This window comes from Cygnus atratus, chromosome 3 (genome assembly GCF_013377495.2).
Source record: "Cygnus atratus isolate AKBS03 ecotype Queensland, Australia chromosome 3, CAtr_DNAZoo_HiC_assembly, whole genome shotgun sequence".
In the NCBI taxonomy this organism is placed as follows: domain Eukaryota; kingdom Metazoa; phylum Chordata; class Aves; order Anseriformes; family Anatidae; genus Cygnus; species Cygnus atratus.
In genome coordinates, this window is record NC_066364.1 from 87,640,708 (window position 1) to 87,663,886 (window position 23,179).

Here is a 23,179-nt window from a genome sequence, read left to right on the forward strand (position 1 = left end):
CAGAGCCTCCCCCCAGCCCCTCAGAGCCGCCCCCCAGCCCCTCAGAGCCGCCCCCCCAGCACCTCAGAGCCGCCCCCCAGCCCCTCAGAGCCGCCCCCCAGCACCTCAGAGCCTCCCCCCTAGCACCTCAGAGCCTCCCCCCCAGCACCTCAGAGCCTCCCCCCAGCCCCTCAGAGCCGCCCCTCAGAGCCTCAGAGCCGCCCCCCCAGCACCTCAGAGCCGCCCCCCCAGCCCCTCAGAGCCGCCCCCCCAGCCCCTCAGAGCCGCCCCCCAGCGCCTCCCCCGCCATTTGGGACCCCCCCACACCTCCAGACCGGCCCGCTGCGGGGCCCCGCGTGGCCGGGGGCAGGGCACCGCGTACCTTGAGCGCCTCCAGGCGGTAGCGCTGCGTGGAGGCCGGGTCCATGATCACCGTCACGGCCTTCACCAGCTGCTCGCACAGCCCGCTCACCTGCTCGGCCGACATGATGATGGCGGCGGCGGCCCCGCGCCACCGGCCGCCGGCGTGCGGGGTGGGAGGAGGAGGGAGCACGCGGCGCAGGCTCTACGCGCGTGCGCGGCGAGGAAAAAATGGAGGAGGGGGAAGGTGTGCGAGCGGGTGTCCCGTTAGAACTACAAGTCCCGGCGTGCCCCGCGCGCCGCCTACAGCTCCCGATAGGCCGCGGGGCGCGGTGGCGGGCGGGCGGTCAGTCGGGCGGGTGGCGGCGGAGGGGGAAGGAGGGGTGTCGCTGGCGCTCCGCCGCCATCATGTCGCGGGGTCGGGAGCGGGTGGTGGCCCTGGTGGACATGGACTGCTTCTTCATGCAGGTGGAGCAGCGCTTCGACCCGCAGCTGCGCGGCCGGCCCTGCGCCGTGGTGCAGTACAACAAGTGGCAGGGCGGCGGGTAGGTGCCGCTCCCGGTGTCGCCGTGCCGCCGTGTCGCGGTGCCGCCGTGCCCACCCGGCGCCCCGTTGCCTTGCAGGATCATCGCGGTGAGCTACGAGGCGCGCTCCTTCGGCGTGGCCCGCGGGATGTGGGCGACCGAGGCGCGGGCGCTGTGCCCCGAGCTGCTGCTGGCCAGGGTGCCCGAGGCGCGGGGCAAGGCCGACCTCAGCCGGTGAGCGGGGACACCGGGATGGGGGGGGGGGACGGGGACGCACCGGCCCCGGGAGCCGCTCCCCGGGCCCTGGCTGAGGCTGTGGCCCGGCAGGTACCGGGAGGCCAGCGCCGAGGTGATGGAGGTGCTGTCGCGCTTCGCCGCCATCGAGCGGGCCAGCATCGACGAGGCGTACCTGGACCTGACGGGCAGCGCTCGGGAGAGGCTGCGGGAGCTGCGGGGCCGGCCCCTGGGTGCCGAGCTGCTGCCCACCACCTTCGTGCAGGGGCTGCCCGCCGGCCCGGACCCCCAGCACGCCGCCAAGGGTAGGCAGGAGCCGGCCCCGGTGGCCCCGAGGGGCTCCCGGTGGCCGGGCCGCAGCTTGGTGCGGCGGGGATGCTCCGACGGCTTGGCTGCGAGGGATGAGCCCGCTCCTGCTGCTCCCCCTTCGTGCTCAGCAGCATCACAGCATGAGCTGCTTCATCCTTCTGGAGACACAGCACTGTAACCAGGATCTCTGTCTTCCCCACTGCTAAGGCGCCTGCTGCTCCCCCTTGCCGTTGGCTTGCAGCTACGGGTGCACGCAGCTCTTCCCTAGGGCTTGCCGGTGGTACCGGCCCCTTTGCTGGGCTCACCGATGCCCACGCCGGTCCCCTTTGTGTCCCCCTTCTAGAGGAGCTGCGGGAGCGTGGCGTGCAGGAATGGCTGGCATCGCTGTCCTTCGATAGCCCCGACTGTCCTGACCTGCAGCTGACTATGGGAGCGGTAATCGTGGAAGAAATGAGGGTGGCCGTAGAGAAAGCCACTGGGTTCAGGTGCTCAGCTGGGATTTCGCACAACAAAGTACGTGTGTAAGGTGTCAGCCCGACTTCTCTGAGTAGCAGGGTCAGAACATGTGGTGGATCCTCTGCTAGACGGAAGATGAGTGGGGAATGCAGCCGTGTATGAGCACGCCTTCAGGGAAATTATAGGACATCTGGGAATGTGAGGAAAAATCTTCACAGAGATGTAGCCTGTGCAGTCAGCAATCTGTTAATTTACTAGCTGGGTTTGTGGTGTACTCTAATGACTTTTCTCACTAGGAAGAAAAGGTTTTTGAGTCCCTCAGGAGAGTTGCAAAACACAAGAGCTTAAAGCAGGTAGCACCCTGAGTTTTAGGGAACTTATCCAGGGAATGTTTTTTACTGACTTGTTTTCCAGCGATTTGGAGGAAGAAGAATAGCAGTTTGGTGGCTCTGAGGTGAGTTGAGTTGCTTTTCCTCTTTCTGGTCAATCAGTGTTTACCCGCTGTTAGCCACGCTTTGGGTGCTGCTCAGCCAGCTGCTGAGAGCACATCATGCACGACAGCAGCTGCAGAAACAAACTGACTTTGATGCTGCTGCAGTTGTGGATGGTTTCCTGCTGGGTGAAATGCTTTGGGTGGTTTTACTGAGAGCCCCTAACGCTTGTTTCGACCTTTGCAGAAAAGGCTGGTGCATACAGAGAAGAGGTGGCTGTGGAAGCACCTTAGCACATTCTGCGCAGTCACGTGCAGGCGTTTGACCTGGTGGTCTCTGCATTGTGCTTGATAGCATAAATAAAGCGTTCTTTAGGGACAGCACAGTCCATCGTAATTTCCTTATTTCCCTTGAAAAATAAAACACAGTGCTGGCATAGAAACTGGATGGGAGCTGGGAGATGCTCTTAGGAAGAGCATGAATGTTCTCTGTTATTGCTGTTAGGGAGAGCAAAAAGGCCAGCTGAGCATCCCTTCCACCGGAAGTTTCTACACCAGTGCTCATCCTCAGCTAGCTCTGCAGAGAGAGTTCCAAAACATCTGTTTAGTCTTTATCCTCTTCTTATTTTGGCCAGAGCCTATATATTTAAAGTTGTAACTGATGAACCCTTTCTGCAAAGGCTGAATCAAGTGTTAGGGGCTCTCAGTAAACCACCCAAAGCATTTCACCCAGCAGGAAACCATCCACAACTGCAGCAGCATCAAAGTCAGTTTGTTTCTGCAGCTGCTGTCGTGCATGAAGTGCTCCTGGGGCAGCTCTCAGCAGCTGGCTGAGCATCACCCACAGCGTGGCTAACGGCGGGTAAAGACTGACCAGAAAGAGGAAAAGCAACTCGACTCACCTCAGGGCCACCAAACTGCTATTCTTTTACCTCTTAAATCGTTGGGAATTTGTGTCAGTAAAACAATCTTTCCCTGCATGGACCCACTGTTCCCTAAAAGTCAGCGTGGAGGTTTCCTGCTTTAAGTGTTTGTGTTTTTCCTATTTTAAAACCCATTTCTTCCCAGTGAGCTAACTGGTTAGAGGACATCAGGAACTCAGCTGATAAAGAGGGAACGGCTGCAGGGATTACTGGTGAATGTTGAGCACAGGTAGAGCTAAGGGCCCGGGCTGTGAAAGTTTTGAGATTAAATCAGAGCAGAAAAGTCCAGAAACAGTCTGAAATCCTTCCTATTTCAGTGGCTTATAGGTGGCGAAAAAAAGAAACTAGGAGGCTTTTGGCTAAGTTGCAGTAAGTTAGGAATTAGTCTGGAGTTATTGTGGACAATCAGCAGGATGAGTCAGTAACAGGAGTGCTCTTGTAGAAAAGGAAAGTCCTGCTTCAGTGTGTTAATCAGAGAGGTGTCAGAAAAAAAGTAGATTATTTCTCCCCATGAAGTCTCAGCCATTGGTTCAGTTTGCAGCATTTCACTACAGGAACAGTGTGGGTAGACTTGGAAGAATCTCCAGTGAAACAAGAATAACGATAACTGGACATCTGGAAAATGACTGAATGTGAAGAGTTGAAGGAAAAAGATCGAATTCCTCTAGAAAAGAGTGAGGACGTGTAAGCCTGTGAGAAAGGCTTCTAATAAAGATCATAGCTTAATCCGTGGGAAGGAAGCTTTGTTTAGTTATAGGATGTAAAGCAGTTATAGGGGTAAAGCAGTGAAAGAGGAAAATTATTGGATTTTTTAATTTAAAAAAAAAAGCTATACTTATTTCTGGCTAGTCTGTGTATTCTTGATCTTGAGTTAGATTAGGGTGGGAGGGGAAGTTGTATAGCAGGTGGGTGAGAGGACATCCCTTCCAAGAGCTGCTGTATTTTGCAGATTTCCTTTTGCAGCGTTATGCTGCTGTGGACCCCACAGACAGAAGATTAAAACAGACACTGAGAAAAAGCAAGATAGAGACAGAAGACGACGGAGAGAGCACAGTGAGAGAAATAGCGGGGGGAGGTTTATGGGGGTGCTCTGGAAGCTCTAATGTGCTTGCCTGATGGAAAACTAAGCCAGTTAGAGCAGGGGATAGGATAGATCCCCCGAGCTGCCTGGAGCAGAAGTCTGGCCCTTCGCAGAGGCATGAGTCTGGCCGCAGCAGTGCTTTCAGAGCCCCCAGCCAGCACACAACAGTCCCAGGCTGGCTGGGCTACAGAGCAAGCAGTGGTGTGATTGATACGTCCTTCCTAGCAGCTGCTCCACAGGCAGCCCTCGGTGCTGCTACAGCACGTGCCGTTAAGTACAGTCCTTCGCAATAACGCCGGCGCAGGGTTTGTAATAACAGGCTTTCCACCCTCTTCCATGCTACAGATGCTGGCGAAACTGGCCTGTGGGTTAAACAAGCCCAACCGCCAGACACTGGTATCTTCACGATCTGTCCCGCAGCTCTTCAGCCAGATGCCTGTCAGCAATATGTAAGTACTGGGGAGCTGCCTGCTTCCCTGCAGCTTGGGGCTTAGGCCGAGCTGTTCTGTGGCGAGAGCGTGTGCTTGAAAGGCTGGCGCTGTGCTTCCACAATCCAGGCTTTTATCAGGAAGAAGGCCTTGTTTGTCTTCATCGCTGGGGTACTTGCTTCAGTGGGTTTTGTCGTTGCTTGCATAAGGAGAACCAAAGTGACTTGGGGGTAGGAAACGGTTCCTGGCCACCTCAACAGAGAGCAATTTAATGCTAATTTATAGCAGCCAGCAAAGGCTTTCAACATCCACAGTAAGCCCTCACCAGTGTGTGTAAGAGGGAGAGGAAACCCTGCTAGGAATCCCTCACAGCTGTGCGTGACAGTTCAAGAGGAGCAGGCTTGGGAGTCACAGCCCTGCCAGTGAAGGAACCACACCTGAAGAGCTCAGCAGCATCTTCTGGGCAGCCTTTCCCTGGGAAGAGCTGTCCTCAGAATGACTGCTGGGTGTAAGGCGGCAGCAGCCATGGGCAAGGGGACCATAGCTGTGCCCCAGCGTGAGTGACAGAGCTGCGCTCCCAGAAAGCTGCTGTGGTTTCATTTTGAACACGCCAGTGCTGTTCCTTGTGTGGGGAAGTGTCACCAGCCCCACTGCTCTGGAGGAATGTGTCTCCAGTGTCCAGGCCTGCCGTGGCTTTCTGCCTTCGGTGTGTCACTAGTGATGGAAAAGTGTGTGTTGGGGGGAAGGGCCCTGTCCACGTAGAAAGGAAGCAGGGAGCACGTGAGATGTTCTTCAGGGCATAGTTTGGGATTGTCTTTTGAAGATGGATCTGAGAGAGGCACTGAAACTAGGTGAGCCAAGGAGCAATTCCCACTTCAGCTCTCATGCATCTCTCTACTGTGAGCAGAAGACTTGTTATGTACCAAGTGTTCCCTTTTGTCCTCCTAACTTTTGACTGCTTCTGGTTGCCCTGAACTAGAGGCAGCTGCTGCACAAAGGCTTAGTGTAGTCGTCCACATGGTGCTTCATTTTGTTTCTTTTTCTCTACTGTAGCCGTAACCTGGGGGGCAAGCTTGGTGCTGCCATCACGGACATCCTGGAAGTGGAGTACATCGGGCAGGTGACGCAGTTCAGTGAGACGGAGCTCCAGACTCACTTTGGAGACAAGACAGGGTAACGATGTACCGCTTGCCGTGGTTTGGCTCTTGACAGGAACCGAGACTTCCTTTTGATTGTAGGCTGTTCTGAAGCAGTTAGGAAGGTTGGGTGGCAAAAATTCAGTGACATCTTTGAGGGAACAGAAGCAATGGTGCAGCAGGCCTAAAAACAGGCTTCTGGGCTTGCCCTCTCCCACACACCCTCACCAAGAGAACATTTTGCCTGTCACCAGCTCATCCTTAGGTACCGCGGAGCAGGGCAGAGGGAGCCGAGCAGGACCAGGGCTCCCAGCAGACTCGACAGTGTCAGTACAGAGGGAGTTACAAGGCTGGGCTGGAGCTTGAAACACCACTTCTGGGCTCAGTGGTGGTTGGGGTGCCCTGCAGACTGGCGAACTGTTGCCACCTCAGGAGAAAGGAGGCAGAGGAGCTGAGGTGACAGGCAGTTGTGGCCTGAAGGGAGCCTGCCGGTCCAGCTGCCGGGGGTGAGGCAGTGCCACAGCTCGCACAGATGAAAGCAAGGCTCAGCAGAGGGCTGATGTGCTGCCTGGTGGGCAGGGAGGGAGGCAGTTTGTCACTGCTAACATCAGAGCAGGGACTGAATCCCAGAGTGCCTGTTGTGCCATGGTCAGGGCTGTCACAGCTGCCTGTGCTCAAGGCAGCAAACTATCCACTGGCACCTGCAGGAACACTGCAGCGGGTGTCCCTGGGTTTACACATTCCTGTAGGGGCTGCGTTGGCTCATTTACCTCACGCTTCCTTTGGCTTTCAGGTCCTGGCTCTATGACTTGTGCAGAGGAATTGATGACGAACCCGTCAAAAATCGGCACTTGCCTCAGTCCATTGGCTGCAGCAAGAACTTCCCTGGGAGGACAGCCCTGGCCACACAGAAGGAGGTAGGAGAAGCCCACACGTAGGGGGGAAAAAAAAAAGCTTAGCCTTTGGACTGGATAATAAAATACCATTAAAAGCAGAAACTAGCTTGCAAAAACAGTGCTTTTTCCGTGTCACGGTGCCCTGAAACCTGGGCTGGGGGGCCTGGTAGGACGGAGGGATTTGACACCCATGAATTAGAGAAATCCCTTGTTGACAGAGTTGCATTGACAAACTCTTCCACAAAAAGGTCCAGCCTTGTAATTTCCATGAGCAAAATGGGCCTGTGCTGTTCAAAAGGTATTTGTGGTGCCAAGCTTCCAGGGCTGATTGCTAGAAAGAGGGTAATTAGCCCAAAGAAAGAGGGAGGAGGCACCTTCCATGTTTTCTGGGGGGAGCATTGCTCTGGCCTGGCGGCAGTGCTATCAACACGGGCCCAAGCCTGCTTGTTACTGTTTTGTCCAGGTGCAACACTGGCTCCTGCAGCTGGCCTTGGAGCTGGAGTCCAGACTGATCAAGGACAGGAGTCAGGTAAGGAGTGGACGGCGTCCTTCCTGCTGTGCCCGAGGAGGCCAGGCCTTCAGGAAGCCACGTTGGTGCTGTTTGCAGGAGGCTGGTGGTGGTGGTGGTGGGAGGAGGGTCTGCCCGTTCTCAGCTGTTCTCCTGTGCTGAGGTGCTGCAAAAAGGTGTGCGAGAGCCCAGCCAGCAAGGATGGCTCTGTCCCAGAACACTGCAGGGCTAAGGATGGTCCTTGCCCTGTGCTTTAGGACACAGGGACCTGAAAGCCTTCTGCATCCTCATCCTGCCTTGCTGCTGCTCCACTGCACCTTGCAAGCCCTTTGCTCTTGAAAAGCGATATGGTCAAATCCACAAGCGGCAGACTGCAGGCCAGGGTGAGGTCAATCTGCTGCTAGCTTCACTGCTGCAGGGAGGCCGAGAAGTGGTGCACAGCTGCCTTTGAAGAAAAGCAAGGACAAAATGCTTGCCAACCTGCATGATGCAGCTGTGCACAAAGTCCTTGCTGTCCCGTATCACATCCCTTGGAGATCAGGCTGGGCAGGACAAGCTGCTGTCTGTCATGCAGCATCAGAAGTGGTAACTGATAGCAGAGGGCTCTGGGCGGCGAGGCCATCTCCGTAAGCCATTCCTGCTCTTCCCTGTAGATGTCGCTTGCAACTCAGCTATGTCTTCTCCCCGCAGAACCACCGAGTGGCCAAGCAGCTCATGGTGGTCATCCGCATGCAGGGAGACACCCGGCTGTCACGCTTCTGCGCCGTGACCCGCTACGATGCCCAGAAGATCTACAGCGATGCCTTCGCCCTCATCCAAAACTGCAACATGGCCGGGGCTCACCAGGCAGCCTGGTGAGTGGGGGAGGAAGTGATTCGTGTCCCTCCTGGGGTTTGCTCTGATGCTGGGGGTGCAGGATGAACAGGGACCTGACAGATGGGAACGAGAGGCTCGTGCCGACTGGCAGGAGAAGCGATTCCTGGCCCATGCACAGCAGAGCGCGTTGACCTCTACGTCATTGCTAGGACAGCAATGAGGCTGGCATCTAGTCCCACATCTGGCCAGACAAGGCCAAATTCTGTACTTGGAGCTGATGACCGCTACTGGCACAGGGGAGTCCAGCTGGAGCGAGGCAGTCCTCGCTGCCTTGTGTGCGAGAAGCTAGCCGGGCCTTGCTCTCCTCCCCGAAGGACAATGGTGCTTCTTGAGAGGGAGGCGTTGGGGCAAGGAGAAACGCTAGGTTGCACCGCTCCTGTGCTCGATGTTACTTCCCTCCCACATGCTCTGCAGTGAAGGCTGGGGTGTGCTTAAAGCAAGACAGTACTGTTAGGCTCTGACAAGGCTGCTGCTCCCTGAAGCCCTCTCTCTTTGACTAGAAGCCTCACCGCAGCTCCAGCCTGTGGTGGACTGAAAGTGCAGGCTGGCAGCTGGCTACCCCTGCTCCAGTGCCTGGTTGCTCTTTTCTTGGGGGAAAATGCTGTTCTGGGAAGAGGCTTTCTGCTCGGCCCAACCCAGCCTGCCGTGTCCGTGAGACTGTGTCGTAGAGATAGCGATGCTAACACTTTGTTACAGGAAACCTCCTTCCCGCCCCTTGCCAGATACCCAGACTAAGCTCTTTTGCAAGTTTCCCTCTTCCCTGCCCGTGAACATTTTATGTTGCTTAGTCTTACCTCAAAGGACGTTTTGCTTCCCAGGATGGTGCCTGAGTCAATCTTGTTCTGTCCCTTGCAGGTCTCCGCCGCTCATATCAGTGCTTCTCTCAGCAAGCAAGTTCTCAGAGGCCCCCACGCTCCTTTCTGCAGGTATCGCCACCTTCCTGACTAGTGACACTCAGCCCGATGGCACTGACAGTGCAAAGACCGCGTCTTGGAGGAGGCCCAGGGTCAAGTTTTTCAGGAGCCCAAGCAAAGAGCATAGACAGAAGCCGGCTAATGCTATTGAGTCGTTCTTCCAAAAGGCAGCAGAAAAGCGGCAGTCACAGGCAGCAGCAAGCAGCCTGCCAGCTGCTACCACCTCCCCAGAGCACCCGGAGGGAGCTGCTGTTGGACTTGCCTCTGAGCAGTGTGATCTGGAGTCCCCTGTGAAGCAGAGTCCCAGAGACGGGAGTCCTACTTCTCCTTGCAAGAGGCTTCCCTGTGAGACGTTGCTGTCTGATGCTACACAAACACCCTCGACTCCACCCAGCTCCAGGATGCTTCTGAAATTAGAGCCAGCTATGGAAGGAAACGAGCAGAACTTGCCACCCTCTCCTGAGCTCACCCTGTTCCCCTGTGCCTCGCCGGGGGACCAGCAGCGCTGTGAGAAGTGCGGCCAGCACGTGCTGGTGTGGGAGCTCCCAGAGCACATGGACTACCACTTCGCTGTGGAGCTGCAAAGCTCCTTCCTGGAGTCCAGCTTCCCCACAGCTCCAGCGGCAGTTCCCAGCCCGAAGGCTGCAGCTTCCAGGTCTCCTGCCAAGGCAAAGAACAAGCCCAAGACTCCGGCAGGATCTAGTGCAAAACGACCCAGGGAAGGTGTGACAAGAACTTTAGATTTTTTCTTTAAACGCTCGCCTCCTTAACATCCAGCCCTGCTGGGAGTTTTTAGAGAATCGCCGTTTTTAAATACGGTTAAAAGTTTTTATACTGCCTTGCTAGGTTTTAATGCAGAAAAGTCTAATAAATTATCTCTACCCCAAGTCTAAGAGGAACTGGAACTGATGAATAGTGAGTGTGTGGTGCAGGACGTACCCAGCTTTGCAAATTGCTCAGATTTGCTAGCTGCTGGTGGCAGCTAGCTTGCCTCTGCCTGCTTGGTGCTACCAGAAGCTGCATCCGTACTCGCCTACACCTCCTACCGGGGGTATTTCCATAGCCTCTCTGCTCTGTAAGCAACGCTCTTGCTTTTTCCTGGGATGGGAATGGTGGCTCCCAACACAGCAAAAGCAGGCACTGGGAGCACAGGGGCTTATCCTAGGGCATCTCCAGCCAAGACTAGGCCTGAACCTCAATCCAGTCACTTCAGATGAGGCCTTCACCTCATGATTGTTCTCCCCTGGCTGCAGTTGCAGCCCTTGTCCTTACAGTATTTTATGTACAGTAGCTTAGTCCTATGGTTACATCTCTACTCAGCATGGGATTTTTTTTTTCCTTCCACCAAAATGGATTTTTCCACTGTATTGTTTCTTCTACAGAAGGATTTTTTTTTAAATATATAGTTTGACAACTCTCTCTATATAGCAGTCCAGTGCACGATGTTTATCACCAGCTCTGGAGCGCCCAAGAAAGACTGCTCCCTCCTTTGAGGAGGCTGGAGCAGCACAGTCATGCTTTCAGTGGGCTTTTTGAAGTCTCAACACTAGTTCCAGATAATTGCTATTGATGCATATGCCAAAGTGCTAATGTTAGGGAGGGGGAAGCACGCGAGTCACACGGGCCTTTGAAAGCTTCCCTCTATGGCAGTGTAACCGCATTTCTCCTCCTTAGAGACTCGGGGTGATAGCACACACAACTCGATTAGAGGTATCGGTATCTGCTTTGTTCTTGGTTGGCAGAACAACTCGTTCAGCTCTCTGGGCCATGGTTCACCCACGAGAGCCTCCCCAAATGGCAACAGAGCTGAGAAAGCTGAATATCTTACATGGAAACTGCGGGCACTGAGAAGGGGAGATGCCCTTCAGGGCAGGAGATGCGCTCAGGGCTCAGCTCCCTGCTACTGCTCTAATTGCCTGGAGCCTGGGGCCTCTTCCAGCTGTGCAGCTGCAAGGGTTCGGCTCTAGGCAGGGGGAGGGAACTCGCCACGTCAAAGCAGCTCTGGGTGGGGTCTGGAAACTCTTTGCAGCGGGTTTCATCAGCTGCAGCCTTCCCCTCCTTCAGCAGGGGGAGAGCCTTTCAGGCAGCAGATGATGCAAAGTGCAGCTGTCTTTGCACGCGCTGTTTCCCTGTCATTTCTGTACGGTACCACCCTCCGTGTAGCCATCGATCAGCTCTCCTTCCGCCAACCTGCCTTCTCTCTGTGCTGGAAAGCAGCCACAGGGCTGTCAGCGGGGGTCTAACACTTGACAGTTGTCGCAAGGTTTTGAGAAGCACGCGGCACAGCTCCTGCTCGTGCGTGCAGTCACGAGAAGAAGGAATTACAGAGTCCCTCCCGTTAATGACAGCCCTCACGTTGCAAAGTGACAGGTTCCCTGGAGTCCTCGCATGAAGAGAAACAGCAACCAGTCTGGTAGGGTTGCCTCACGTTCCTGAAATGACAGCACACCTCACATCCTAAACGTCTGCCCAGACCGGACCCAGCAGGTGCCACTGCCTGACACAAAACCACGCAGAGAACAGACACAACCCTTCAGTGACACGTCACCTCCACAGGGGAGCCCTCCTGCCCCTGCTCGGCCCGAGGGAACGACGTGTCCTCATGGGCAGCAAACCCCCTTGATAAGGCTGACGCTACTTTAAAAACAAGCCACGGGTTAGGTCTGTGCCCTAGAAAGCCTCCCTTTCATCAGGCTCGGAGGGAATGCGTGACCGCGAGGAAGCACCAGCGGCGGGCGGTTCTGCCCCCGCCAGCCAGAAGTGCTGTGCTCAGGGTGACGTGGCCGCCCGCCGCCTCGGGCTTGCTCAGATAAGCTGGGAGGGCAAGGTTGTAAACAGCAGCACGCACGCATTCCTGCCGCGCCACGGGACGGTATTTATAGGGCCGAACGCAGGAAGCTTAGGAAGGGGTGACCCAGCACCCGGGCAGCAGGACGAGAGCCCGGCTCCGCCTTTGCTCCTCGTACAACTCAGCCGGCAATCTCCATAAAACATCTTTATTCTGTACATTTATGTATAGGTGCTTGGGGAACACGGACGAGCCCCAGCATTAGAAAATTTCAAGACGACAAACCAGCAGTTACGAAGAGCATGGCACCCAGAACAGTCAGGCCGCAGACGGCAGGGACGAGCTGAGCCCAGCCATCAGCTGTTCCAGAGAAGGTTGCAGCACCCCCACGCCTGCCCGGGGCTGCTGCCAACAGCTGGCATCACCCCCCCCACGCAGGGCAGCTTTCTGCGGGAGCCTCTAGCACCAAAGGCAGGGGCCCGCCGCCAGCTGGGGCCTCTCCTTGCGGGCACGGGTGAAGGACCGTGCCCCCGTAACACCCGGGGTGGGAGCACAGAGGGATCCTGCGCGAGCAGCGGCCCTGAGCCAGCAGCTGCCGTCTCTCTGCCGGGCCGAAGGGCGGGAGGCAGGCTTGCAGCTGGCTCAGCGCTCCTCCCAAAAGGCAGGTAACGCGTCCTGTCACTGCTGGGCTGCCTCCTCGCCCCTCCGTATACGCCGCCATCCCAGCGGCTTCCCCGCACCTCAGCACGCTCTTGGCCGGGTGCCACCACCCTCGCCTCCCCCAAGAGCTGACACACGGAGAGCGTCCCTTTGCGACATCCGCCGATCAGCACGGGCCGCCCAGCCCTGCGCACGCTGCCTGTGCCAGCAGCCCGGATGCAGACCTTGCTTTCGGGAGGGTAGAAGAGCTATGTGGGTGTCCGTGTGCTACTGCAGGCCCTCTCCCTTCTCCTCAGTCAGGGCTGGCAAGCCACCGCGTCACACGACGAGGCGGGCTGAAGGGCTGGCGCTCGTGGCTGACCCACACGATCTAACAGTCAACAGCGAAACCAAAAGCCTATGTACAGCTCGGCAGCCCCTGCTGCAGCCTCCAGGCTGGCAGGGCCTGGAGGAACTGCCACACACACGGGAGCTGCGCGACGGCGAGTGAAAAACAGAAGCGCTCCACTTTTCGCGCACAGAGTCCTCGCTGGCATCACCAGCTTTCCTCTCCCAACAAGCCCCAGTGGCAAGGGAAAAAATAAAGTCTTTCTTGAGGAGAAAAAGAAAGAAACTCACGCCACTGTCAAAGCACAGCTAAATAGAAGTCACCTTGTTTGGTGTTAGCGACGCAGCCTGCCCCCACACATTAAGGCAAGCGTGTGAGGAGCAGCGAGGTGGGCTGGGCCCTGGAACCGCCACACCAGGGAGCCCACTGCAAACCACTGCTGCCAACGCGCTGACGGCACCGGACATCCTCGGGAACAACCTGCCCGTGCCAGCACAGGCCCGGGCCCCGCTCTGCCCCACAACACAGCCTCCTGCTCTGCTGCTGCGAGGAGCAGATGCAAGTGCAAACGCCGTCTTCGCGCCGTTCGGTCAGGAGGCTGCGCCACGCAGAGCAGCCGCAGCTTCCTTCGAGTCAGAAAGCGGGATGCTGACGGAGTGCCAACACGTGCGCGGGGACAGGACAGGACAGGACAGGACAGGACGCCTGCCCGACAGTCAGACGCTCAGCTTGGAGTAATGCAAAACCAACATACGAAGGGACGTACAGCAGATTAAAGCCAACCAAGATTAAAACGGTTAAAAAGTGTCCTGAATGCGTTTTGAGAGGTTCGAGCAAGACCCTGCCGCGGGAAGCAGGGCCTCTTCCATCCCCTCCGCCTGGAGGGATGTGCTGCAGGATCACTCAAGAAAGTGCTGTGTTAACCCAGTGCTCGGAGAGCTGGAATGGGGCCAGATCCCGTATGAGAGATGGAAAAACATCCCTTCACTGCTCGTCTCCAAGGGTTCTGCTCCTCCCAACCAGTAATTTTCAAACAGTAAACAAAGCCAGAACTTGCCTGCCCAGGTCTGCAGGTGCCTCTGATCTATTCTGAAGGAGGGCAGGGTAATGAAAGCAGCAGGCGATGCGGAGAACGTGCTTAACTTGCCCCTCGTACGGCACCGAACGCGAGAAACTCTCCGAGGCTCCATCTCACAGTGTGGAGGAGGGACACCCATGCTAGAACCGGACAGCAGCAGCTCCAGGCATCACTCGGAGAGCCACGGGAGCTTCCATCCTTCTCCCCGGTCGGTGGTGAGCGGAGATCTCTCTGACCTAGTGGTAGTCAGAAGTTCAGCTGCCCAGGCCCCAAGGACTCCTCCAGGCCGTTTTCTTTGGTGGTGATGGCTTGGAGGTCAGTGACATGCCCGATGCCTTTGGTGACTCCTTCACGGAAAAGCAGCTTGGCTCCAATCTTCAAGTACTCAGGATGCTTGATGAATCTGAAACAGACAACGGCCTTCTCTCCTGTCCGCAGCTTGTCCTGAAGAGAGAAAGGGGAGAGCTTAGACCTATCTGCCCTATCCATGCGCACAGGAGGGGTGCACGCGGATGCTAAGAGGAGGAAGCAAATGAGCGGGTTGACTCCCTCAGGCTGCATGGCTTGAGTCCCTCCCGTTACTGTTTGCACAGGGGAGGGCAGGAAAACACAAGCTCTGGAGAACGCAGAGCTCATCCCCCCTCCACAGTCTTGCTGTAGTTTGTGAGGAGGGAATTCTTTAACACATTAGGAGGAAAAATGGGGAGGGTATAGGGATGGAGTGTGCTCCTAGGAAGGGACGCGAGTACTCAGGATAGCAGTAGCCCCTAGCTTTAGTAGAGGGCACGGCAGAATCCCAGCAAACCTCACGGGGAGGTACGTCTTTCTCCGTTTTCCTCCCATGCCTTACCTTACCATGGATCTTCTCTACGATAGCCGTCTGCCGCACGTTCCCCACGTGCACTGTCACCTGAAACCCCTTCCGGAAAGTCGTGGCATGGAACAACAGCACAATCTCAGCTTCAAACACTGAGCAGATGGTGGGGTTCATTTCGGGGCTCACCATGACCATGCCCTGTACAACAACCCAAAGCTCAGACCAGTTAGGGCCAACCCCCCAGCTTCTGAACAGCACCCAAACCACAAAAATGTCTCTACTCTGGGACTTGGCCTTGCACCCCATTCTCAGCCCAGTCCTCACCCTACTTCACAGGCCATTTCTTTCCCTTCCAACAGGTTTTCTACAAACATCTTCACCTCATTCCCGCTCTACCAATGGGGGATCCCCAGGGAAGCCTCCAGTCCCTCTCGCTAGACCAGAGAGGAAGCTGGCAACAGCAGGACTCACCTTGCGCAGCAGGGAGCGGTCGAAAGGTCCGAGGGCCAGCGTGGCTGCCTGGCCAGCCCGCAGCACGCGGCAGGCCGAGCGGTTGCGTTGGATACTGCACACTTTCAGCCGGAGGAACTTCCCGTCGTCAGTGGGACCGACCACCAGGCTCTCCCCTTCTCGGCAGATCCCACTGCCCAGGGCACAACAGCAGGACAGAGCTCATCAGGAGACAGGGAGGAAGTTGCACCCTCCAAGTTCAACCTACACAAACTCCCCAGGGCCAAGGAGGTGAGCGCCTTTGGACTTTTACCCAGGCGCGTGACCAGCTAACAGGGATGTAACACTGGTGGGGACAGGGATTTCCTACAGTAGGAGCAAAAGCCACACTATCACTCCTCAGAATACCAAGTATCCCTCACGTGGGGCCTCTCTCTCTGCCACACTGTATTGTTTTTGCTGGAGAGGCTGCAGCTGCCACCCGTTTTGTGTTAGTGCACTCTAATCCAAACTGCTCTGATCATTCCCAAACGCCGAGGGACAGCTGACTTCTCACGGGGTAGCATGAGGTTACCTTCTCCTGGGATCAGGGGACTTGCCTCCTACGTTTCCTCCCCCTGCCTGAGGAAGGAGGAAAGCAACACCTTGGGATCCTGGCTAACCTCTGCTGACTCTGGATGCCAGCGTGCCTTCCTCCAGCTCACTACAGCTCACACTCCTATCTCCCCGCTTGCCACTGCATGAGCAACGATCTGCTCACGGCACCACCCAGCACCCTGTAGGGCTCTGTCCTCCCTTGGCCCAGTTATCTGGCAGGAGTCAGCACGGAGCTTTGTACTGCTTCCATCTGCAGCGGGTAATTCTAACCTTGTGGGAACCCCAGCAACCACTCACGCCCACGCTTGTCTGCCTGGCCTCACTTACCTCGACAGAGTTCCGCCCACAACAGTCCCCACCTCTGGCACAGTATAAATTTCATCAACCTGCAACACGGAAACAAGAACAAGCTGCTCAGACACCTGTGGAACAGCACCCCAGAATGAGAACAAGCTGCCCACCCAGGGGGCATCACACACCACTTGAGAGCTTTCATCAGCCTCTACAACCTTTCTGTTAGACGACCCTCTGCCTTTTAAGGGGAAACCAGGGGGAAGAAAAAAAATCTTCTCTCTGAAATGTGCATCCCTTACTTAGGACAGAGCCTAGCCTAACAGGCCCTTTTCAAGAAATGAGTCCTTTCTTTACTTGAACCAACAGATCAGGAGTTCACCGTTTCTCTCCCTGTGGCGTCCACAGTCCCCAGATGTTTGTCACATGGCACAACAAGTGCAGGAACAAAACAAGCCAAACTATCCTAAAGTACCTGAAACTCTGTGAGTTGTTGCATTAGTTCCTCCTGCTCTTTACTGTTGGTCAGTGGAGGAAGGATGTTGAGGAAGACTTTCAAGAGATCCAGGTTCTCCCCAGAAACGCTGGACAGTGTGAAGATTGGGGTGATGCTGTCAGACACAAAGAAAGAGGAGTAAGCACAAGGCCAGAGTGCAGCTACAGAAGGTGGCTGGGATCCTGAATCCACCCAGTCAGCAAGAGGACAGAGACTACAAAGATAAATAGCCAGAGCAGGAGGGCACGTGGGCTAGGTGCAAATCTGCAGTAACCCCTGCCTCAGTGACTGGTTGAGGTGCCAACGCCCTGTCAACCCACGTTTCTGTCTTGGAGAAGCAACTCCATGAAACCTCTAGCACCTTCTGCTCCCAGAGTCCAGAAAAAGGTCTGGGAGGCAAAAACGCAGAGGTAGGAAACTTGATGTTTTCCCAGATGTTCAAAATGTGCTGGTCTCCCCTGTGGTCGCCCTTTCCGAGCTCCGCACAGCAGCCCAGTCTGAATTGCCTGGTCCCAGCAGAAAAGAATGGTCCCTTACTTGGGAGACTGTGCAAACTGCTGTGCTGCTGTAACAGCATCATCGTCTGAGGTGACAAGCAGGGGGAGCTTGTTGCAGCCCGGCTGCTTCAGAATTCGCTCCAGCTGCTTCACTGTCCGTTCCACGGTGGCTTTTGAACACAAGTCAACTTTGCTGATGACAATGAAGAAGGGGACCTTGAGGGCCATGGCCAAGCCCAAGTGCTCTCGTGTTGTGCCTGCTGCAGGAGAGAAGCGACAGTGTTGGTGCAGTAGCATTCACCACTGTTGGTTGCTTATGTGACAGCTACATCTCCTGGCCCTCCTAATTGCCCACCCTAGGGATTTCAACCCAACTGCCCCGTCCATCAGGCAATGAATAAACAAAATTATTCTTTTAAACAAAAACCAAGAGCATTCCAGAAAAATAAAAACAACCCAGAATTATTGTAAGTGATCTCTCTGCTTCAGAAAGAGGCAGTAGTTTTCCTTCTTGAGCTACAGTTTGCCAGGGAACAACCACAAAAATGTCACAGAAAGATGTGGGAGAACTCCAGCTGCCTTTTCACAAGGCTGAAGGATTCAGCACCCCTAAGAACATGTAAAAGCTTTTTTTTTTCCTTTTTCCCCCCTAACAAACACAGCCTCAAATTCCAAACAAAGCTTCTCTGTCCAGAGCACTGTTTAATGTGGTTTACGGCTGGTAACCCAGCTCTGCTCCCCTCCCAGGCACTCAGAGGCATTGGCCTACAAAAAAATCAGTAGGGACTTGCAGACTAAAATGTTTTTCTGACAGCTACTACTGCTAACAAAGACCTGCTCCCCCCATTCCCCATTTCTATTCACCCTGCTGTCGGTCTATGCAGACAGCACAAGACTTACCAATGCCGGTGTTGGCGCTAACCACCAGCATAGCAAAATCCGGGCAGTAGCTGGTGAGGCCAAAGATGGTTGTTTTCAGGTACTTGTGGTGGCCAGCCAGGTCAATGAAAGTGATCATCTTGGAGGAACTCTCACAGATCTCTTCTGCTGTTCGGGAGTCACTGTAATTTACCACCTGAGGAACATGAGGACTTGGTGAGCGAAGGAGCCTCAGCAGGCAAGTGAAGGAAGAGGCAGCTCTTATCAGTCCACTTTGACCTCAAAATTAGTGAGGAGAGATCATTTACCATGGGTGCAAGAAACCACTTCTGATGCAAATGGGCAAGCAGCACTCAAGTTCACCTAAGGGGACACGGAGTTGTGCCACCTCTCTTCTCTCATGTCCCCCTCAGTGCTGTAACAGGAGGGTAGTCCTGTTCTCCTCCACCATCCCAACCACTTCCAGCTGAGTTCAGCAGCCCCCTCCCTCACCTCTCCTTTGCTGTTGAAGCCGAGAATTTCAAAACTGATGCTTGATGTTCTTCCTGACTGGATTTCATGGAGATGCCGGAAGAGGTTGAGACGTGCTCGGCCCCGTCCGTTGTCCAGCTCTCCTTGTGTTAGGACACCCAACAGGGTTGATTTCCCTGAGTCCACATTCCCCAACACAGCCACTCGCAGGTCTAAGAACTACAGAAAAAAGAGCAAAGAAATAACGAAACCTAATTGCTGCTCTGCTGGGTGTGCGCGAGCACTACATGGTAATGGAGACGTGCCCCAGAGAGCTTCCTTCCACGATGGACACTGCAGCGTAATCTTGCTCTGATTCTGCCCCTGCTCATGGCAAATCACAGCTCAGGAGTTGTGATACACTCTCTGGTGTTGTGACTTGACTCATCAGCAGGAAGTCTAAATTCTTCCTTGTTTGCACACTGGGCTGCATCACAACTGTTGTCAAAGAAGTGAAATAGTTTCTCGCATCTGATCCAGCCAATCTCTCCTACTTGGAATCTGCCGCAACCACAGCCTTGGAGATAAAAAGCACTGTCCTCATAGTCTCCCTTTGGCAGCTCTTTAAAGCACCTGCTATGACCCAATCTAGGGTAAAGTGCCTCTAGGCTCCCATCCCAAAAGTAAGTTTCTTATGTGAAGGCTGTAAGTCGCCAGCAGAAGAGGACAGCCAAACCTCAGGTCCCTACCTGTTGGTTGTCAGGCACCTTTCGGACGAGCACCTCTGTTATCTTCCTTGGAACGTCGCTGTCATAATCCACCTCCCTCTCCCGCAGCACCGTAATGTCAGCCCCAACCCTGGCACAAACACAAAAGGGAAGAGTGAGACACGTGCTTGTACTCAGCACCCCTTGTACCTGCACAATCAGACCTGGCAAAGGGAACGGGACAAAAGCTAGGAATAGCAGGGCAGGCGCCTCAGGCTTTAAGCCAAAAGTCCTCTAGCTGCCTTCCTATTTCCAGAGCCTCGTGATAAGGGAATTTCAGTCTTACAAAGACGTTGTGGAATGGAGCCACCAGCTCCTCTGGGGACTCCTGGAGCCAAGTCTCTGTACTGGAGGCTCTTTCTGCCTGTGGGTCCCGCAGACAAAAGGACGCACGTACTTCTCTGCCATACGGCGCAGCGTCTTGAGCGAGGCGCGCATCTCCTCCTCTGAGAGGCCCACCAGCAGCCCGTTGTCCTCCACACCGATCTGATAGACAGCCTCACCGCGGCCTTCCTGTAGTCGCCACTTCATCTGCGTCACCAGGTGCTCAAAGCGGTACTGCGAGGGGTTCACCAGCTTTAGCTGTTTAACAGAGCGGGGAGTTACAGTCACAGCTTGGATGCAGAGGGAACCCCATTGCCCAAGCCAACAACTCTCTAAATCAACCCCATGAAGCAATACCCCCAGCCCTGACCCACCGCTGGGAAACACATCCCACGTTAGTGTCTGCACAGGAGAGATGGACTAGGTGAGAGAGGGTTTCACAGAGGTGCATGCATATGGTAGCAGAACATTCCCGTGCTTTTCCAAAGGGATCTGTACCCTACCCAACGTGGGGGTAAAAGACAGCACCACGGGACCTATTTGTTAGACACAAGCCAAGTAAGTATGAATGGTAGAACAGCCACAATAAAGTGATCAATGATTATCAGGACCACCTGCACCTCTCTGTCAAAAGGAAGAAGATTTCAGGAAAAACAACAGGTCCTGTCTCCTAAAACAAATTCCTAAAATGAGTGCTGAGATCAAACTCTGCCAGCTCAGCATACCGGGTATTGCTAGGCACAGAGATTGTTCTTTAGTACAGTGCCGCTTTTCTGTCCCTTCCTTTGACATGTTCCCCAGAGGCTGTCTTTGCATAAGTTACTCACTGCAAGGTAATTGTCTGGGAGGAAGACTTCCTGCAACCACAAAAGACTCACCTTGTACTCGATGTTCCCATCTTCTGCCTGGTCAGAGAATAAATCAAAACAAAGGTTAGATGCTGGGCCAGCAGGGACTTCTATGGGCATCAGCTGCACAGATACTCTGCAGCTCGTATTGACAGTTTCAGAGAGGGAAAACTGCAGAAATATACTGTTAGGTCACAGCCCATTCTGTCATTCACTCCTATACTAAACTGGAACTTACTTTAGGTTCGTTTCTGCTGTTTGCATCGCACATGATGAAAACCAGGGGATAAAGCTAGAGAGTGACACAGGGCATAATACTGCTTTGGAGGGGGGATTTATTTATTTTTTTTTACTGCCAGCAAAGGATAGGGACAGTCACAGAGAGTTCCAGTTTCAGAAAGTGTACAGGCCAGCGTATGATAAAGTGTGTTCCCCCCTCCCCATTCACATCCCACACTGCCAGCCACCCCTTCCCACTCCCACCTCATCCAGCACCTTCCGTTCACCCAGTGTGCACAGAGACAGGGGACTGGGAACAAAAGTTGCTCTATCTTCTCTCACATACTGATACCCTCTCCCTCCCTCAATTATTTTTCCATTGACTCCTTCCCCTATCCTTGCACATCTACCCTGCGAGAGAGAAGGACTACAGACGGAAGGGTGCAAGCTACTGACTCCTGTGCAACACAGCAAAGTGGTCCCTGGCCTGGCACTTCTGGAGAACCGGACGTGATCAGGACTGTCTGTGCACAACATGCTCAGAAGAATTTTCCCAGGAAGGGCTGAAGCCAGATGGGGCTGTCAGAGCCTATAACAGAAAAGCCCGTGGACTCATCAAGCCCACTCCAACCGCAGCAGGCTCCAACCCCCACAGAGAACACGTAGCCAAAACTGAAGTAACTTTTGGTCTAAGCTCCATTGAGCCTACCAGAAGCCAAGCACTCTGTCAGACTACGCTAAGCTACCAACGCTAAGCACTTCCTTTTCCTCTGGACACCAATTTGCATGTCAAGAGAGGCAGCAGCCCTCTCCCTGCCTTCTAGCCGAGCTTCTAACCACAGCGGAGCTTCTGGTGGCAAAAGGCCAACGGAGGGAAGCTCTGAACTGCCAGCTCTGCTCTCGGGCAGCGGAGCTGTGCAGCGAGGAAAGGGTACATGCAAAAGGGTTTTCCTCTTTTACCATTCACCGGCTTTCCAGCTCTAAGAAAAACACCACGTCCTCTCAATAAAGGGGTGGGTCTCTTTCAAGGCAGCTGAGAGGAGAAAAGCAACAACCCGAGACCATGTACGGCCCAGGGTGGGAAAGAAGAGGAAGCTGCGCTGACACCGCAGGGGGCTGCCCAGCCTCTGGCTGAAAGGACCGAAAACAGAACCGCAGCCGCAGGGGACGATCCTGCCCACGGAGGAGATCTAACAATCCCTCCTCGACGAGAGGAGCCCTGCCCTGTGGAGGAGCACAGACTCGTATGTTTTACCGGGAGCTCGCCGGTGGGGCCGAGCACCCATCCCTGGGACAACGTAACGCTCTCCACAGCCTCCTGAGCGCCGTGCCAGCTGCCTGAAGGAACCAGCACACCCACTTACTACTGATGGCAGTTTTCCCAGTGCCAGCGACGGGGGACACTGCCTCGGAGCCTGCCAGCACCCCCCGCGTCGGAAAACACTTGCCAAATTCCCTCCAAAGGGTGTCACCAAAACCCGCCGAGCGCTTTCTACGAGCCCGGCAACTGGAAAAAAAAAAAAACAACACTCACACCCACCAACTCCAGGGAAAAGCTGAGCAGGGCTTCATTTCCCATCCCCGGGCGGCGAGGCGCCGCCGGTGGGCACAGCACGGGGGGCACCGGGCGGGCGGGGAGGGCACAGCCCCACCGGGCCCCGTCCCCCCGGGGACCCCCCAACCCTCGCCAGGCCCCGGGGCGGCGGTGGGCTCACCTCCGGCGGCAGGTACGGCGGGTTGTTGGCCTTCCCCCCCCGGCTCCGCCCGCTTTTCTTCTTCGCCTTCGAGCCGCCGCCGCCGCCGCTCCCCCCGCAGCCGCCGCCGGTGCCGGTGCCGGGAGCGGCCCCCCCGCGCCCTCGAAGCGCGGCGCCCGCCGGGCGGCAGCAGCCGCCGAACAGCTCCGACACCCGCGAGTCCATGGCGGCCCCGGGCTCCCCGCCCGGGCTCCCCGCCGCCCCGGTGCCCCTCTCCCTCCTTCCTTCCCTCCCTCCCCGCCCGCTGCGCGGCGTCACGGGAAAGCGAGTCCGTGCCGCCGCCCGCCTACAGCTCCCGGCACGCCCCGCGCCGCGCCCCGCTGGTTGCTCTATGGATTCCCCTCGCGGGGGAGGATGGGAGTTGGAGTCCCGCGGAGGCAGCGCCGCCCGGAGGGTGGGGGACGGGGTGCTGCCGTTTCTCCGCCCTGCTCAGCGGGAGGCTCCGCGGACCGCGGCCTCTCCGTGCCTCCCGGGCGGCATCCTCGGAGGTACGGCGGGTTGGCAGCTCGCCGGCAGGGCCCGGATTGCCGCCGGTTCGGTGCCGGCAGGCTTCGGCACCGGCTGCGGCTGCCGGCAGGGGCGGGGAGGCAGCGCGTTTGTGAAGATGTTTGACATCAGGAACACCTCACAGCTGCGCAGAAACGGCAGCGACTCGAGCTACTCAAAGAGATACCGTGACCTCCTGCTAAAGGGGGTTGGCAGCGAAACCAGCGGGCTCGGGATGAGGACCTGCCGTGCCCACCGCTCGTCTCGGTGTCACTGCCGCCAGCAGCAAGCCTCGCTGCCGGCCCCGCATCCCCTGGGGACGGCGGTGCGGGCTCGGCGCTGGTAAACTCGTACTTCGGGATCGCTCGTCCCACCGCCCGCCCTCCGCCGTGTTTT

The 23,179-nt window shown here is 56.0% G+C and overlaps 3 protein-coding genes across 10 annotated transcripts in view; 1 reads left to right on the forward strand and 2 right to left on the reverse strand.

Annotated features, from left to right (window-relative positions):
* Window positions 1-561, reverse strand: part of XPO5 (exportin 5) — a 28,002-nt gene extending 27,441 nt beyond the window's left edge. For 3 of the 5 annotated variants that reach the window (XM_035555765.2, XM_035555757.2, XM_035555748.2), the window contains exon 1: window positions 362-561. In XM_035555765.2, the coding sequence (XP_035411658.1) occupies window positions 362-466 (105 nt within the window). In that variant the 5' untranslated portion in view covers window positions 467-561. The remainder of the gene's footprint in view (window positions 1-361) is intronic. The other 2 variants (XM_035555739.2, XM_050709404.1) reach the window with 2 other exon arrangements.
* Window positions 562-642: 81 nt separating this feature from the next.
* Window positions 643-9,941, forward strand: POLH (DNA polymerase eta). 2 transcript variants are annotated; one of them, XM_050709405.1, is made up of 11 exons: window positions 643-685; window positions 808-884; window positions 963-1,097; window positions 1,191-1,402; window positions 1,750-1,919; window positions 4,642-4,745; window positions 5,778-5,897; window positions 6,654-6,777; window positions 7,220-7,285; window positions 7,955-8,118; window positions 8,996-9,941. In XM_050709405.1, exons 3-11 carry the CDS (start codon window positions 1,012-1,014, stop codon window positions 9,822-9,824), a joined length of 1,875 nt encoding a protein of 624 aa, XP_050565362.1. In that variant the 5' UTR covers window positions 643-685; window positions 808-884; window positions 963-1,011; the 3' UTR covers window positions 9,825-9,941. The 2 variants fall into 2 exon arrangements, with proteins under 2 accessions (XP_050565362.1, XP_035411621.1); XM_035555728.1 differs by having other exon boundaries at window positions 657-884.
* Window positions 9,942-12,019: 2,078 nt separating this feature from the next.
* GTPBP2 (GTP binding protein 2) lies at window positions 12,020-22,491 on the reverse strand. 3 transcript variants are annotated; one of them, XM_035555705.2, is made up of 12 exons: window positions 22,259-22,491; window positions 20,355-20,381; window positions 19,550-19,734; window positions 19,135-19,243; window positions 18,428-18,625; window positions 17,957-18,131; window positions 17,097-17,316; window positions 16,539-16,674; window positions 16,100-16,158; window positions 15,197-15,368; window positions 14,759-14,923; window positions 12,021-14,352 (listed from the first exon to the last, which is right to left on the reverse strand). In XM_035555705.2, exons 1-12 carry the CDS (start codon window positions 22,460-22,462, stop codon window positions 14,155-14,157), a joined length of 1,848 nt encoding a protein of 615 aa, XP_035411598.1. In that variant the 5' UTR covers window positions 22,463-22,491; the 3' UTR covers window positions 12,021-14,154. The 3 variants fall into 3 exon arrangements, with proteins under 3 accessions (XP_050565363.1, XP_035411598.1, XP_035411608.2); XM_050709406.1 differs by lacking the exon at window positions 14,759-14,923 and having other exon boundaries at window positions 12,020-14,352; XM_035555715.2 differs by lacking the exon at window positions 20,355-20,381.
* Between the last annotated feature and the right edge of the window lie 688 nt (window positions 22,492-23,179).